The sequence below is a fragment of the Phocoena sinus genome, chromosome 19 (assembly GCF_008692025.1).
Source record: "Phocoena sinus isolate mPhoSin1 chromosome 19, mPhoSin1.pri, whole genome shotgun sequence".
Classification (NCBI taxonomy): Eukaryota; Metazoa; Chordata; class Mammalia; order Artiodactyla; family Phocoenidae; genus Phocoena; species Phocoena sinus.
The window spans coordinates 694,444-710,272 of NC_045781.1; the positions used below are offsets into that span (position 1 = coordinate 694,444).

Here is a 15,829-nt window from a genome sequence, read left to right on the forward strand (position 1 = left end):
CCTGGCCTTGTAAAGTCTCCTCCTGCACATGCTAAGTTTAGTTTTCCGTCAAAAAACCTGGGGGACCTTGAGTAGAATTTTTCAGTTCCTTCTCTGATCACATTCCAAATGAGTGGTGGGAGAATTTACACTTCAGAAATTGGGAAATACTATAAAGCAGGACTACATTTAATGTATTACTGAATGCCTGGACTTAAGTGGTGGAGATTATGTTAATAATACATACTGATCTTAAATATGTGTGGGATTTGTGGTCATGACATTTTGCACAACACAGAAAATTTGAGGAAAAATCCTACCTTAATACAGGTATATCCTACCTGTATTAAAAACAATTATTCTGTATGGCAAATGTTGTTCACTTAAGAATGAGTAAAATTCCACATATGTCTTTGTTGTTTTGATGTCTTATTTGTAAATGAAAAGGGAAACAGCCATAATGCATATTTTTAAAAAAAAAGCAGGGCTTCCCTGGTGGCGCAGTGGTTGAGAGTCCGCCTGCCGATGCAGGGGACGCGGGTTTGTGCCCCGGTCCGGGAAGATCCCACATGCCACCATGGCCGCTGAGCCTGCGCGTCCAGAGCCTGTGCTCCGCAACGGGAGAGGCCACAACAGTGAGAGGCCCGCGTACCGCAAAAAAAAAAAAAAAAAAAAAAAAAAAAAAAGCAAATAACAAGAACTGAAACAGCACACACACACACAAATATATGTATATACATATATATTTGTTAATATATATATACACATACATATATAGAGGTGGCAAAGACCTGCAAAATGCTCAAAATCATGAATCATTAGAAAACTGAAATTAAAACCACACTGAGATAACACTATACACTTATGAAAAGGGCTGACATAAAAATTAACCATATCAAGCACTGGCAGGGATGTGAAAGAAATGGAACTCTCTAACATACTGCTGGTTAATATGCAAAAAAAAGTACAGTCACTTTAGATCTACCCTGTGACTCAGACACTCCACCTTAAGTTACTGACACAAGATCAAAGAGACACACATCCATATAAACTGACACAAATGTTTGTAACAGGTTTATTTCCAATAGTCACAACCTAGAAATACCCTAAACACCCACAAAGAGATGGATAAGTAAATCAACAATGGTATATCCAAGGATAAGAATATTACTCAGGAAAAAAAGAGAGATGAGCTACCCATATCTCAAAGTAATTACAAAGCATGAAGGAAATCAGAAAAAAATAAACAGCTTATTTTTCCAAGCATATAAATACAAGAAGATGCAAAGGTTATCTATTGTAAGGGAAATGGTTACCTGGAGAAGCTGGAAAGGAGGTAAGAAGAGATTATAAAAAGACATGAAGTAAATGACAGACATGGTCATTATCGGGAATAGGATGATGTTTTCAGAGGTTCATACCTATGTCAAAACCTATCAAACCGTACACTTTAAATATAAGCTGTTGAGTACATGTAAATTATATCTTTATAAAGCTTTAAAAATTAGCTCAAGATAAAAAAGAAGAAAAATATCTATGTCCCACTCTTTATGGGAAATAGGTTGGGCAACGCTGTATTGACTCCAGCATCTCTCTCCTCATGCCCTCTGGAAGGCCAGTCTTGTCTCAGTAGCAGCAAATATAGGGAGCAATGAACGTCTCCACCCAAGTCAAGAGGAGTGCTGCATCGGTCAAGAGAGCCACATCCTCAGAATATGAATCCCCTTTTCTCTTTTTTCTTCCCTGCGCAGTAAGGGCCTTGAGGCGAACATCACTGAGAGGCTACAGCAATCCACAAAACCTGATTAATTTCTCTGACAATGTCCTCAGCTACACAAGATAAGCATGCCTAGAGGTCCCGAGATTTGTGTACACACAGATCCTGCGGTCACAGAAACATTCCTGGCTACACTTTTAGAAGAGGAGCATTTCATCTAGCTGGCTGCAGACTCCTCCACTACCTACTAAAGTAGAGTTTCCGTACCTATTACGGTTTCCCTTGGAACCAACAGTCTTATAACCAGTGAGACTAGCCCAGTGACTTGTGGCCATCAGGGAATGTGGATCTTTGTAGACCTGGGGAAAATATCCCCTCAACAGTGCTGGGATACCCTGTGATATCTACCTTGAGTAAGAGAAAAAAATCATGTGGCTCTCAGAAGCACTGTTAAGATTCTCACATGTCCCCCTCCTTAGAGTCATCCAAGGCTCATAAAAAACATAGGATACAGGCCTCAAATGAGGAAGAGAAAGCCCAGCAGTCTTTCCTAGGAGGCTCTATGCAGCAATGCAAATTTGGTAAAAATTGTCAAGTTGTTTTCTGCCATCATGCTGTCCCTCCTCAGGCACAGCGTGAGACCCATAAAAACTTCTCCCATTCATGCCTGTAGAGCACAAATTTGTACTAGTTTATAAACTACCCTACACCAGAATAGAACTCCCCAAATTAATGAGGACTTAAAGGCCTTAGTTATTATTCAAGCCAAGGCAATATGTGGCCAAGAGTTCTAGAGTGTGTGACTTGCAAGCTGGAAAGACACATCACAAGTATCACATGACACCAACATGTCCCTGAAAATTGTAGTCTTTGCTTGAATGCTGCCAGAAAACTCAAATGATGTTCTATGGAACAACATTGGGTCAGGTCCATGCCCAAGGTAATCAAAGAGGAGGGAAATATTCCCTAGGGCTCAGGTGACTCCTAACTTGGCCAACACAGTGGGGGACAGAGTCAGCTTCCCTGAGCAAACTGGGTTGGTGACTGATGCACACTTTGTAGGCCTGCTGGCCGGTAGAGATAAAATGGCCTTCCTACATAACCAGGGATTCTCCCCACTGTGCATGCTCAGATGTATGAGAGTCAATTCAGACAGATGGCTCCTCAGATAGTTTCCTCCAGTGCCCTTATACTGACCACTGAAACTGCACATTTCCTGCCCATCTATGCCATTGTGTAGTGTAAACTCTCTGGTACTGAAAGAGGTTACATTTTCCTATACAGTAAGTCCCCTACATACGAACCTTCAAGTAGTGAGCTTTCAAAATGAGAACATGCGTTCTCATGTCCAATCACATGAGTTAGTTCATGTGTCTGGTGTACATTTTAACATGTGTGTATCCTCTACAAGTGCTTGTGCTTTTGCGTACTTACTGTACAGTACTGTATAGAGTAGTACAGTATCTTTATTTCAAGCCCAGGATGTCCAGAAACAAGCATAAAAGCAGAGGTGATGTGAAAGATTTTGGACGATGTGGGCCAGTAACAAACTACGAACACTGTAGAAGAGCTCCTGGATCTCATCAGGATCAGCCTGGATGAGTGAAAATGAGAAACAACACAGAGCTTCGAGGCAGGTTACATTAAAATATGATATTGGGAGATGTGGAAGAAACTGTGACAACTATAGAAATTGATGAACAAACATGAAGAAATATATAAATCAACAAAATGGAATATTCCAATGCTCTTTTTCCGGAGAGACGGTGTTGTCCTACTTGCCCCGCCATTGAGTTAGCTGAAACAAAGAATTTATCCTGTGTGGAAAATGAGATTTTGTATAATTGCCTCTTTAAATGTAGAAAATATTCAAAAGAGAAACTGGTGTACAGTTTAATATTAAGAAAAAACCAAGAATTCTTCCACTCTTGAAATAAGTTGATTTTCAGATAACTCACAAATTCTTAGGCTAAATGGCAGTTTAATTTTCTCCAACCCTTCCAATAAATGTGATCACCAAGATGCAGAACTTTTTCAGGCGTTCATTTGCCCCACTCTTTTTTCAGACAATTTCTGGGTTTCGTTCTTTAAATTGAATTGTTTCCTTTTTTTGATTTAAAAAAAAAAAAAGCAATGGTGATGGAGCTGGTACTATTGTACTTTTCAAGGTACTGTAAAGTATGATTAAAAACGTTTTGTTTTTTGTTTGTTTTTTATGTACTATTTGTGGGAAAAGTATTATAAACCTATTACAGTACAGTACTATATAGCCCATTGTGTTAGTTGGGTACCTAGGCTAACTCTGTTGAACTTAAGAACAAACTGGACTTACAAACTCACTCGCAGAACAGAACTTGTTAGTTCGTATAAGACATACTGTAAAAGGTTTCCCACATTCACTGCACTCTTAAGGCCTTTCTCCACTGTGACCTCTCTGATGACAACGCAGTTTGGAAGTGGTAATAAAAGACTTCCCACATGCACTGCACACATAAGGCCTTTCTCCAGTGTGAACCCTCTGATGATAATGGAGAGTGGAACTACAGGTAAAAGATTTACCACATTCACTGCACTCATAAGGCCTTTCTCCTGTGTGAATTCTCTGGTGTATTATGAGGTTATTTCTTTGGATAAAGGATTTCCCACATTCGCTACACTCATAAGGTCTTTCTCCAGAATGAACTCTCTGATGATAATGGAGGTCAGACCTAGAGATAAAAGATTTCCCACATTCACTGCACTCATAAGGTCTTTCTCCAGTGTGAGCTCTCTGATGGTAACGAAGGCTGGAGCTGAAGGTAAAAGATTTCCCACATTCATTGCACACATAAGGCCTTTCTCCTGTATGAATTCTCTGGTGTAAAATGAGGTTATTTCTCCGATTAAAGGATTTCCCACATTCACTGCACTCGAAAGGCCTTTCTCCTGTGTGAACTCTCCAGTGTTGAATGAGTGTCCACCTATTGTTAAAAGATTTCCCACATTCAGTGCACTTAAAAGGCTTTTCACCAGTGTGAGCTTTCTGGTGCTGATTCAATTGGGATCCATATTTAAACAACTTCCCACACTCACTACATTCATAAGGCCTTTCTCCTGTGTGAACTCTCTGGTGTTGAATGAGAACCCACCTATTGTTAAAAGATTTCCCACATTCACTGCACTCATAAGGCCTTTCTCCAGTGTGAACTCTTTGATGATAATGAAGGTTAGAGCTAGTGGTAAAAGACTTCCCACATTCACTGCACTCATAAGGCCTTTCTCCTGTGTGAGATCTCTGATGGTATCTGAGGGCAGGCTTAGAGATAAAAGATTTCCCACAGTCACTACACTCATAAGGCCTTTCTCCTGTGTGAGATCTCTGATGATAAGTGAGGGCTGAGCTAGAGGCAAAAGATTTCGAACATTCACTGCACACGTAACTGTTTTCTCCATTGTGCCATGTGTGGGGAAAAATGAGGATAGATTTGTAGGGTAAGGATTTCCCACATTTGCTGCACTTGTACTGCCTTGCCGCAGAATGAATGCTTTGATGTTGACTGACGGTTGAGCTCTGCCTACAGGATTTTCCAGATTCACCACACACATGAAGCCTTTCTCCAGCGTGGACTCTCTGGTGTACAACAAATGAGGATTTGTACCTGAATGTTTTCCCACACTCACCGCACACAAAACAAGGTTTTCCAGTGTGGACCCACTGGTCCTGAACAAGTGTGTGTTTGGGGCTGAGGGCTTTCTTGCATTCTCCCCAGGTATGATGACCTCTCCTGCCTTGTGAAGTTGACCCGCACGGGGTGATTGTGTTTGGCTTCTTGACAGTACAAGAGGCCTGTTGCTGCAGATGTCCCACAATAGTCAGGAAGTCCTTTTCAAACTCCCTACAGGTAAATGGCTTCTGTGACACATGGAACCTGCAGCTCTTCACAAACAAGGCCTCATCCACACTGCTTCTGAGAGTTTTCTCTCCCATGTGCTGCCTTTGGTGCTGTTTAAAGTTTGCACTAAAATAAAATACTTTCACGCATGCCCCACACCTCAACAGTTTCTGGCTGTGTTGTGTTTCCTGATCCTCAGCCAAGTGGAAAACATTCCTCAAGACTGGACCACACATCTCACAGGGGTGCATCTTCTGGGAACACAAAGCTGCCTTGGGAGTCCTAGCCTGTGTCATTCCTAGAGAAGCGATCTGTTCAAAAGGTGCCTCTGCATCCTCTGCTCCACAGCAGCAACCTGAACAGAAAGAAATGCTGGTCAAGTGCATGTCGACTATAGGGAAGGGTCAAGCTCATCACAGATGTGCATCTGTCTTATTACAAAACAGCCAGAAAACAATTAACAAGATGGCAACAGTAAGTCCTTACAAAATTCTACAATTCAAAAATAGCAGCAAGGGGACTTCCCTGGTGGTACAGTGATTAAGAATCCGCCTGCCAATGCAGGGGACACGGGTTCAAGCCCTGGTCCAGGAAGATCGCACTTGCCGCAGAGCAACTAAGCCCGTGTACCACAACTAACGAGGCTGTGCTCTAGAGCCCATGAGCTACAACCACTGAGCCCATGTGCCACAACTACTGAGCCCGCATGCCACAACTACTGAGCCCACACGCTGCAACTACTGAAGCCCATGCACCTTGAGCCCACGCTCTGCAATAAGAGAAGCCACCGCAATGAGAAGCCCGTACACCGCAACGAAGAGTAGCACCCGCTCACCACAACTAGAGAAAGCCCATGCGCAGCAATGAAGACCCAATGCAGCCATAAATAAATAAATAAATAAATAAATAAATTTAAAAAGAAAAAGAAAACATCAGCAAGGACTTCCCTAGCAGTCCAGTGGTTAAGACTCCACGCTTCCACCGCAAGGGGCGTGGGTTTGATCCCTGGTAGGGGAACTAAGATTCCACATGCCATGTGGTGTGGCTAAAAACAAAAAATAAAACAAAAATACCCCAGCAGCCAAATCGATAAAAGAACAAGACTCAATCATACATTGCCAAAGAGACTCACTTCAGCATTAAGGACACACATAGGCTGAAAGTGAAGGCAACATAAAGACATTTCATGCAAATGGAAAACCAAAAGCCAGCAAGAGTAGCTATACTTATGTCAGACAAAATGAACATTAAGTGAAAATCTGCCACAACAGACAAAGAGGTTCATGATATAACGATAAAGGAGTTAATTCATCAAGAGACTATAACAATGGTAAGTGTATATGCAACTAACATTGGAGCACAAAAATATATGAATCAAATATTAACCAATCTGAAGGCAAAAATAGACAGGAACACAATAAGGGACTTCAATATTCTCCTTTCAACAACAGGTAGATCATCCAGACAGAAATTCAACAAGAAAAAAAAGAAAATTTTGGACTGGAACTATACTTTAGATCAAATGGACATATACAAAACATATCATCCAAATGCAGCAGAATACACATTCTCAAGTGCACACAGAACACTCCCTAAAAAATAAAAATAAAAAAACCCCAAACAAACAACAACAACAAAAGAATATTCCCTAGAGCAATCATATGTTATAGGTTATAAAACCAGATCTAACAAATTTAAGGAGATTGAAATGATACAATGTACCTTTGCTGACCACAATGGTATGAAACAAGATTTCAGTAACACGAGGAAAGTGGGGAAATTCACAAATATGTGTAAATTAAACAACACAATCATGAAAAAACAATAGGTCTCAGAAGAAACCAAAGAACACCTTAAGACAAATGAAAACAGAAACACAAAGTACCAAAACTTATGGGACACAGCAAAAGCAGTTCAAAAAGGGAAATTTAGATAAATAAATAGCTAACGTAGGCATTTATAGAAAAATAAAAATCTTGGCTTCACAGTTGACGTCTACCAAACACTCAAAGAAGATTAAATACCTATCCTTTTCAAACTCTTCCAAAATACTGAAGAAAAAGGAATGCTTCCTAACTCATTTTACTAAGCTAACATCACCTGATACCAAAAACAAAGACAATACAAAAAAAGAAAATTATAGGACATCTCTGATGAACACAGATGCAAAAATACTGAACAAAGTATTAGCAAACTAAATACAACATTAAAAGGATTGTACAGCATGATTATTCCAGGGATGCAAGGATGGTTCGACATCTACAAATCAATCAATGTGATACATCACATTAACAAAATGAAGGATTAAAACCGTATGATCATCTCAATAGATACAGAAAATGTATCTGGCAAGATTCATCACCCATTTATGATTAAAAACTCTGAAAGAATTGCATAAAGAAGGAACATACCTCAACATAATAAAGGCCATATATGAAAAACCCCTCAGCTGACATCAAACTCAATGGTGAAAAGTCAAAAGCCATCCCTCTAAAATCAGGAACAAAAAAAGGATGTCCACTATCTCCACTCTTCTTCAACATAGTATTGGAAATCCTAGCCAGAGCAGTAAGGCAAGAAAAACAAAAGGCATCTAAAGTGGAAAGGAATATGTAAAATTTTCACTATTTGCAGATAACATAATTTTACACATAGAAAACTTTAAAGACTCCACCAAAAAACTATTAGAAATAATCAACAAATAAAGTTGTAGAGTACAAAATCAACATACAAAACTCAGTTGAATGTCTAAACTCAAGCAATGAGCTAGCAAAAGAAAGGAATTAAGAAAACAATCTCACTTAAATGGCAACAAAAAGAATAAAATACATAGGTATAAACTTAACTACGGATAAAGACCCGTACAATGAAAACTATAAGACATTATTGAAAGATTGTAAAAGAAATCTTTTTAAACAAATGGAAAGATATTTAACACTCATTGATTGGATGAATTAACATTGTTAAAATGTCCATATTAGGAACTTCCCTGGGGGTCCAGTGGGTAAGGCTTTGAACTCCCAATGCAGGGGGCCTGGGTTCGATCCCTGGTCGGGGAACTAGATCCCACATGCATGCAGCAACTAAGAGTCCGCATGCCAAAACTAAGACCTGGCGCAGTCTAAATAAATAAATAAATCTACCCTTAAAAAAAAAACAGTCCATATTGGGACTTCCCTGGTGGCACAGTGGTTAAGACTCCGCCTGCCAATGCAGGGGACATGGGTTTGAGCCTTGGTCCAGGAAGATCCCACTTGCCACGGAGCAACTAAGCCAGTGTGCCACAACTACTGAGCCTGTGCTCTAGAGCTCATGAGCCGCAACTACTGAGCCCGCACGCCACAACTACTGAAGCCCACACGCCTAGAGCCTGTGCTCCGCAACAAGAGAAGCCACCACAATAAGAAGCCCATGCACAGCAATGAAGAGTAGCCCCAATCGCCGCAAGGAGAGAAAGCCTGCGTGCAGCAGGAAGACACAACGCAGCCAAAATAATTATAATAATAATAAATAAAAAATAAATTTATAAAAACTAAATAGGGGCTTCCCTGGTGGTGCAGTGGTTGAGAATCCGCCTGCCACTGCAGGGAACAGAGGTTCGATCCCTGGTCCGGGAAGATCCCACATGCTGTGGAGCAACTAAGTCCGTGAACCACAACTACTGAGCCTGTGCTCTAGAGCCTGTGAGCCACAATTACTGAGCCCACATGCCGCAACTACTGAAGCCCACACACCTAGAGCCTGTGCTCTGCAGCAAGAGAAGCCACTGCAATGAGAAGCCCACATACTGAAATGAAGAGTAGCCTCCGATTGCTGCAACTAGAGAAAGCCCGTGAGCAGTGAAGACCCAACACAGTGAAAATGAAAAAAAATTTTTTAAAAAACACTAAATAAAATAAAATGTCCATATTACCTAAAGAAATCTCAGATTGAATGCAATCCCTATTGAAATCCCAATGACATTTTTCACAGAAATAAAACAAAAAATTCTACAATTTATAAAAAACCACAAAAGATCACAAATAGCCAAAGCAACCTGAGATTTAAAAATAAACAAAAACAGGGCTTCCCTGGTGGCGCAGTGGTTGAGAGTCCACCTGCCAATGCAGGGGACACAGATTCATGCCCCGGTCCAGGAAGACCGCACATGCCACAGAGCGGCTGGGCCCGTGAGCCATGGCCGCTGAGCCTGCGCGTCTGGAGCCTGTGCTCTGCAACAGGAGAGGCCACAACAGTGAGAGACCCACGTACCGCAAAACAACAACAACAACAAAAAAAAAAGCTAGGGGAAATTCCCTGGCAATCCAGTGGTTAGGACTCACCATTTTCACTGCAGTGGCCTGGGTTCAATCCCTGGTCCAGGAACCAAGATCCAACAAGACACACTACATGGCCCAGAGAAATAAACAAACACCAAAAAACAAACAAAAAAACCCCCCAAACAACATAAACAAAGCTATAGGTATCACAACCCCTGATTTCAAACTATATTACAAAGCCATAGTAATCAAAACAGCATGGTATTGGCAGAAAAACATATATATAGATCAAAAGAAACAGAATTGGGAACCCCAAAATAAACCCACAGATATGTGGACAATTAAGATTGATAAAGGAGCAAAAACCATACAATGGAGAAAGGTCTTCAATAAATGGTGTTGGGAAAACTGGACAGTCACATGCAAAGAAATTAAACTAGACCTCTATCTCACAGCATACACAAAAGTCAACTCAAAAAGAATTAAAGACTTGAATGTAATATCTGAAACCATAAAACTCCCAGAAGAAAACACAAGCAGCACACTCTTTGACATCAGTCTTACCAATCAATAACTTTCTAGATATGTCTCTTCAGGGAAGGGAAACAAAGGAAAAAATAAACAAATGGGATTACATCAAACCAAAAAGCTTCTGCACGGCAAAGGAAACCATCAATAAAATGAAAAGACATCCTGGGACTTCCCTGGCAGTCCAGTGGTTAAGACTGCCTTTCCACTGCAAGGGGCATGGGTTCGATCCTTGGTTGGGGAACTAAGATCCTGCATGCCATGCAGCAAACCACCCCCCCCACTCCCCGCCCACAAAAAAGACACCCTATTTAATGGGAGAAGGTATCTGCAAGTGATATATGTAATAATGGGTTACTATCCAAAATACATAAAGAACTCACACAACTCAACAATAACAAAACCAAAACAACCCAATTAAAAACTGGGCAGAGGAGCTAAATAGACATCTTTCCAAAAGACATACAGATGGCCAACAGGAACAAAACCAGTATCTCCATGAAATACATGCACGTACATATATATATATATACATATACATATATAATATTGCAGCATTATTCAGAAGAGTCAAGATATGGAAACATTATAAGGTGTTCATCAGGGGACGAAATGATACAGAAAATATGATATACACATAGACACACGCACCAACTTTCCCATGCATATGTGTGCAGAAATACTCAGCCATGAAAAAGGAAAAACTGCAACTTGCAACAAGGATGAACCTAGAGAACATTATGCTAAGTGAAATAAGCCACAGAGAGAAAGACAAACACTGTACATTACTTATATAGAGAGTCTTAAAAAAAGTAAAACTTAGAGAAACATAAAGCAGAATGCCAGATATTGAGGGTTAAAGAAATGGGGAGATGTTGGTCAAAAACACTTTCAGTTATGAGTAAGTTCTGAGGATCGAATGTGTAGCATAGTGACTATAGTTATTTATTTATTTTTAATTTTTTTCTAAATTAATTAATTTTGGCTGCGTTGGGTCTTCTTGCTGCGTGTGGGATTTAGTTACAGGGAGCAGGGCTTACTCTTCATCGCAGTGCACGGGCTTCTCATTGCAGTGGCTTCTCTTGTTGTGGAGCATGGGCTTCAGTAGTTGCAGCATGTGGACTCAGTAGTTATGGCTTGTGGGCTCTAGAGCACAGGCTCAGTAGTTGTGGCACACAGGCTTAGTTCTCCACGGCATATGGGATCTTCCTGGACCAGGGCTCGAACCCAGGTCCCCTGCATTGTCAGGCGGATTCTTAACCACTGTGCCACCAGGGAAGTCCACTATAGTTATTTATTAACACTGTATTGTACACTTGAAATTTGCTAAAAGAGTAGATCCTAGGTGTTCTCACACACGCACACATAGAAAAGTAATTATGTCAGGTGATAGGTGTGTTAATTAACTTCACAATGGTAATGATTTCATAATATATACGTATATCAAATCATCACGTTATATATATTAAATACAGAAATTTTGTCAATTATACCTCGATAAAGTTGGGGCAGGATGAAATGGATAGAAGAAGTCTAAACATCACAAAAAGAACTATATAGGATAGAGTTCAATAGTAGTCCATGTACGTAGTCACCATGACAATGGCTACAATTCCATAAACAGGCAGGCACAAGAAATTTTCAGATACAGGAGTGGCCACAGAAACTGCATGGACCTGGACACACTGACCCATCCAGTGAAAGGGCAAGCAAGCTGCATCCATTAGCCTTACTGCAAGACTACTGACCTCAAATCCTTCCCTATGAGGGTTTGGTACAGCAGGAATTAGGGCTGTAGGGGAGAAAAGAGGGTAGTGCAAACACCCCAGCCTTAACTACCACAACTACCCAGAACACTGGGGAAGCAAGCAGTGCCTACACCACATGCAGCACAGAGCACCTTCTGGGGGCGGTGAGGCAGAATACAGACCCTAGCCCAGGTCACTGGGGAGGGTGAGGGTCTTACCCAGTGAGGATATAAGTGCGTAGTTCTCCAGCATCACATCAAGGTACAGGCGTATCTGAGCCTCATCAAGGAGTCTCCATTCCTCCCAGGAGAAGTACACGGCAATGTCTTCAAAGGTCACACCAACCTGTCACAAAGGGGACAGATGAAAGCTTGCACATTCTCTGAGAAATCACAACACATCTCCCCACACACCTATGCCACTCCCATCCTCCACTGGAGCTCCCCACCTCAGAGGAGTTACCAGGCCCTGGTGCCACTGATGGCTGCTCTCTCTTCATCATCCCATTTTATCACTGTGTTCAGCCCTCACCAGTAACTGGCAGTGGGGTTGCACCCAGATGCCATCTAAGCTCTGGGCTTGGCCGGTAATATCCCGTCCCTCCAGCTAAGCAATTCCCCTGGAATCTCTCAAATTGTGGGAATTGAGACATAGCCAAATGTAAGTTCATGCTTTACCTGTAAATCCTCAACACCAGGGCCTGGGGGCCATCAGCTCACACTTCCTCTCCATGTGCACATCATTCTGTAGATGATATTTCTCTCACAATTTCAGACCCTAGAGTTGCGCTTCCACAGCACTGCCACATCCCTGCACCACACCATAGAATTCTCCCTGAACATACCCACACATTTGGCGCCTGGCATCCAGAGAGGGCTTAAGAAATTCAGACAAGATTTGGTACAACCCCCGTCCTCTGATGGATCCAACACCAGAGTAAGTCACAAATGCTGCTTAGAAGCTCTCCCCAACTGCCTCTAATCTTTGCTTCAGTATTAGCCACCCAGAACCGCACGTGAATTTCATATTCCCTCAACTCTCTTCAACTTTCTTACTGCCAGTTCTGTCCTTTCCGCAGCCACAACACTCCTCTCTCTCTCCACTCAACCTCTGTAAAAAAAAAAAAAAAAAAAAAAAAAAAAACAAGTCCTAAAAACATCCCTGCCAGGCACAGTGACCCACAAATGACGACATTTGCTGCAGACCATATCCACTAGCAAGCCTCAAACGTCCCAGACCCCGTCAAAGCTCACCACAAAATTCTGGAGAAGCCACATAGTAGTAATACTAAATAAGCAACAGACCCAGTCTCACTGCCTTCTTGTCTCAATTACTCCTAAGTCTCCTCAACCGTCACTCGTCCACTCATCCCATGGAAGCCTCGGCCTCCCGCCAGATCAAACTCTCTCCCATACCGTTCCCACTGCCACTTCTCTACCTCACTTGGGTTTTCAATGCCCAGCAAACCCAACCAGGCCCTGAGCCAGAGAACCACTCCTCAGCACACACCAATCTTTCTGACCTATTAATACCATGGCCACTATAACCTGTACTCCCCTCCTAAATGTGATCCACAGCTCCACCCTGGTCCACACAATGGCCATCACTTTTTAAAGTTTCCATTCCTGAACACCTTCCCCAGTTTTCCAGACCTGCCTGTCCAGCTGCCCACTTGTTGCCTACACTCACTCTTCTCTGAAACATCTCAGACTCTTAACAGCGCCAAAACAAACTTATAACATTCCCAAGAATAATTAACCTGCTGCTAACGTCCCCATCCAGTTGATGGGCCTTCCATCCCTTCGTCTACTAGGACAAACACCCCTAGGGTCATCCCTCACTACTTCCTTTCTCTTGGCACCAGCAACACCCACAATTTGGTCTGACCCTTCTCAAAAAATTGATCCAGAATTCAACCACTTCTCGCATATCCAGGACAGTCACTGTGGTCCATCAACACTCACCTAGTCTACTGCTATTAATCCGTCTGTGCTTCCTGTCTCCTCCCTTACCCCCCTGATTTGTTCTATTCTTTGCAGCCAGAGGAAGCCTATTTTGGTCTGGGTGAGATCGCTTCCCACCTGCGATTCAACCCTATATCACCTGTGTAATAAACGGCTAACTTTTTTTTTTTTTTTTGGCCACACCATGCGGCTTGTGGGATCTTAGTTCCCCGACCGGGGATTGAAACCCGCCCTTAGCAGTGAGAGCGCGTTGTCGTAACCACTGGACCGCCAGGGAAGTCTCATAAACGGCCAGCTTTTCATGCAGCAACGCTGCAAGCTTAACTCTGCGCAGCAGCATCTTGTTCCTAGCAGAAACAATGGAGAATTGCCTCAGTCCCTGGTCAGTCAGACCTCCAAACCTCTGCTCGTGACGGTCCCGGTCCCTCCGCCTGTGACCCGCTGCCACGCGCCAGCACACTGTCAGAAGAAACAAGGCCCCACCCACGGCCGCCTCACCGTCCTGGACACCGGGGCCTGGGCTGCAGGCACGTGAACAGGCGTCCCGCACTGGGGGCGTTAGTGTCTGGTGGGGTGAGGGCGGTGAGTGGCCGGAGGACGAGTGTTTACCTGACGCGGGTCCCTCGGCGCTGCCGCCGCCATCGGACTCTGTGGGCGGAGCGGGGCCGGAGCTGCGGGAAAGGAAACGAGACGCTGGCACGGCGGTCACTCTCCCGGGCCTGGTGCAGGGCCCCCAGGTGGCGTCGCCGAGCCTCAGACCCGCCTCTGTGCAGCGGGTACCTTCTCAGTCTCGTCACCTCTTCCCAGCACCGGTAAGCGAAGCTTTCGAATTGTGAAAACGCTCAAGCACGTTCAAAATGACGTCCACAACGAGGCGGCCGGAAGTCCCGCCCTGACGCTAATGCGTCCCAGGAAAACCCGGCTTCTCTTGCCTTAATTGGCTCATCTTCGCAGCCACCCATCGCACATCCGTCTGGGTAATACATTTCCCACAGATCCACAAGCGTAGGTCCAGAATGTTACAACTGACGTCTTGGAGAAAAGGCAAAGCTACACCGCGAGGACTTACCGCTAGGAAAACCAACCAAAGTCCAGAGACGGAGGACGGGCATTGCCTCTTCTTAAAGAGAGTGCACTCAGATGTTTGAGGAATACTATCTGTAGCTGATCACCCAAGTGTTTGGAGACGTTATTTCAGGCTCTGTGAAGCTCAGCGTGTTCCCAGAGTCGAAGAGTATCTTTCGAGATGCTCTCAAATCCATTAATCCAAATGTACATACCATTGCAGAGTCATTTAGACAAATAATGGAGCCAATGGAAACTGAAGCTAATAAACAATAGTGTACTCTCCGTCTGAGTATGTTTGGTAAAGACAAAATAAACACCCCAGAAAGTGTAGCGATAAGAAAGATAGAAGGATGTTGCGCCACCTTGAGGAAGGAGTACAAAGATGGGTCTTTGACGGTGATTCCCACAGAGAACATGTCTCCTGCCTGTACAGTTAAATGCTGTGTCCACTTCGTTGAGCAACACTTTCATCTACTTAATATATCTTACTCCATATCCTCACATGTATTCAATTCCTTTCTGAATCTGACGTCAGTCTCAAAAAGAGAAAAACAAAACAAATGCTATTTTGGCATGGGACAATGGCTGCAGTGTTTTGCCGTATTCCATCGTTATTTATCATTTCATGGTTGGTCTTGTTTCATCTACCCCATGCACCTTTGTATATTATTTCACCTGTAATCCTAGAAAGCTT

General features: G+C 42.8%; 1 protein-coding gene and 1 pseudogene across 2 annotated transcripts; one reads left to right on the forward strand and one right to left on the reverse strand.

Annotated features, from left to right (window-relative positions):
• Positions 1–1,040: 1,040 nt before the first annotated feature.
• Positions 1,041–14,961, reverse strand: LOC116744658 (zinc finger protein 256-like). 2 transcript variants are annotated; one of them, XM_032614699.1, is made up of 4 exons: positions 14,848–14,961; positions 14,677–14,738; positions 12,322–12,448; positions 1,041–5,923 (listed from the first exon to the last, which is right to left on the reverse strand). In XM_032614699.1, the coding sequence occupies exons 2-4, from the start codon at positions 14,707–14,709 to the stop codon at positions 4,104–4,106; spliced, it is 1,980 nt and encodes a 659-aa protein (XP_032470590.1). In that variant the 5' UTR covers positions 14,710–14,738; positions 14,848–14,961; the 3' UTR covers positions 1,041–4,103. The 2 variants fall into 2 exon arrangements, with proteins under 2 accessions (XP_032470590.1, XP_032470589.1); XM_032614698.1 differs by having other exon boundaries at positions 14,677–14,960.
• On the forward strand, positions 2,628–3,494 carry LOC116744021 (annotated as a pseudogene).
• Positions 14,962–15,829: the final 868 nt, after the last annotated feature.

Excerpts from the sequence above, each read along its gene's own strand:
- LOC116744658 (XM_032614699.1), bottom strand. The coding sequence starts at position 14,709 with ATGGCGGCGGCAGCGCCGAGGGACCCGCGTCAG. Across the intron at positions 12,449-14,676 it reads CGCCGAGGGACCCGCGTCAG|GTTGGTGTGACCTTTGAAGA; the intron begins GTAAACACTCGT and ends CCTTTGTGACAG. Across the intron at positions 5,924-12,321 it reads CGCACTTATATCCTCACTGG|GTTGCTGCTGTGGAGCAGAG; the intron begins GTAAGACCCTCA and ends CTTTCTGTTCAG.